Source organism: Octopus bimaculoides, chromosome 5 (assembly GCF_001194135.2).
Source record: "Octopus bimaculoides isolate UCB-OBI-ISO-001 chromosome 5, ASM119413v2, whole genome shotgun sequence".
NCBI classification, from domain to species: domain Eukaryota; kingdom Metazoa; phylum Mollusca; class Cephalopoda; order Octopoda; family Octopodidae; genus Octopus; species Octopus bimaculoides.
Genome location: NC_068985.1, coordinates 25,954,380 through 25,955,368, shown reverse-complemented (window position 1 = coordinate 25,955,368; position 989 = coordinate 25,954,380). Strand labels below are relative to the sequence as shown.

The window sequence follows — 989 nt, the reverse complement described above, 5'->3', positions numbered from 1 at the left end:
ACTGGCTTGTGCGGGTGGCACATAAAAGACACCATTTCGAGCGTGGCCGTTTTCGTGCGGGTGACACGTAAAAGCACCCACTACACTCTCTGAGTGGTTGGCGTTAGGAAGGGCATCCAGCTGTAGAAACTCTGCCAAATCAGACTGGAGCCTGGTGTTGCCATCCGGTTTCACCAGTCCTCAGTCAAATCGTCCAACCCATGCTAGCATGGAAAGCGGACGTTAAACGATGATGATGATGATGATGAATTGGAATGTGTATTATACATATGATACATGGAAATATGTCTGGTGTATCACATGTGATAAATAGGACAGGCAAGGAGCTTGTATCTTGTGAGATGTACAAGATAGGCAAAAACTGCCATGGAAATTAACGTGAAATTTAATAAATGGTTTTGATTAAATCAATTTAAAACAGGAAGTTTTGTACAACAGAACCTAAGGCAGTCTCAGGTTGATTGCTATCAAAAGGGTTAAATTTGAAACTCACCTGTATATAACAGTGGTGCCAAGTACAAATTTCATCCTTTGTGCTCAACTCAATAGCCTTAAAAATAAAAACCCAGAAAATATGAATATTTATTAAAAATATTGCTTTTGTAAGAATTGGAATATCACATGCCAACACATGATGATTAAGGTAAAAAAAATAAGCAATGTATTTGTGCATTGAAAGGTTAGCATTTCACAGTACATTAGAAATGTGCAGAGAACAGGGATGGACTGTCGAGTACTACCATCTGGCAGTGGGGGCTAGAGGCTTCATTGAAAGCAAAATGACAGCGCTATTCAAGAGAAGATATGCGTTTTCAAGCTCGGAACTGAGAAAACTGATAAGGAGGATACAAGAGGCGGTCGAAAAAGCCAGCTTCTATATATGGCTGAAGCGGGAAGACCAAATATGGCTTGAAAGTCATAACATGCCTAGGTGAGACAGGCTGACACTGAAGTGGCTTTGTGCCCTCCATTGTCAGTTAAAGTTTAGA

At 40.5% G+C, this 989-nt stretch overlaps 1 protein-coding gene across 1 annotated transcript in view; it reads right to left on the bottom strand.

Moving 5' to 3' along the window:
- Nucleotides 1-989, bottom strand: part of LOC106874950 (DNA-dependent protein kinase catalytic subunit) — a 185,220-nt gene that overhangs the window by 51,969 nt on the left and 132,262 nt on the right. The window contains exon 69 of the mRNA XM_052968027.1: nt 494-550. Coding sequence (XP_052823987.1) covers nt 494-550 — 57 coding nt within the window. The remainder of the gene's footprint in view (nt 1-493; nt 551-989) is intronic.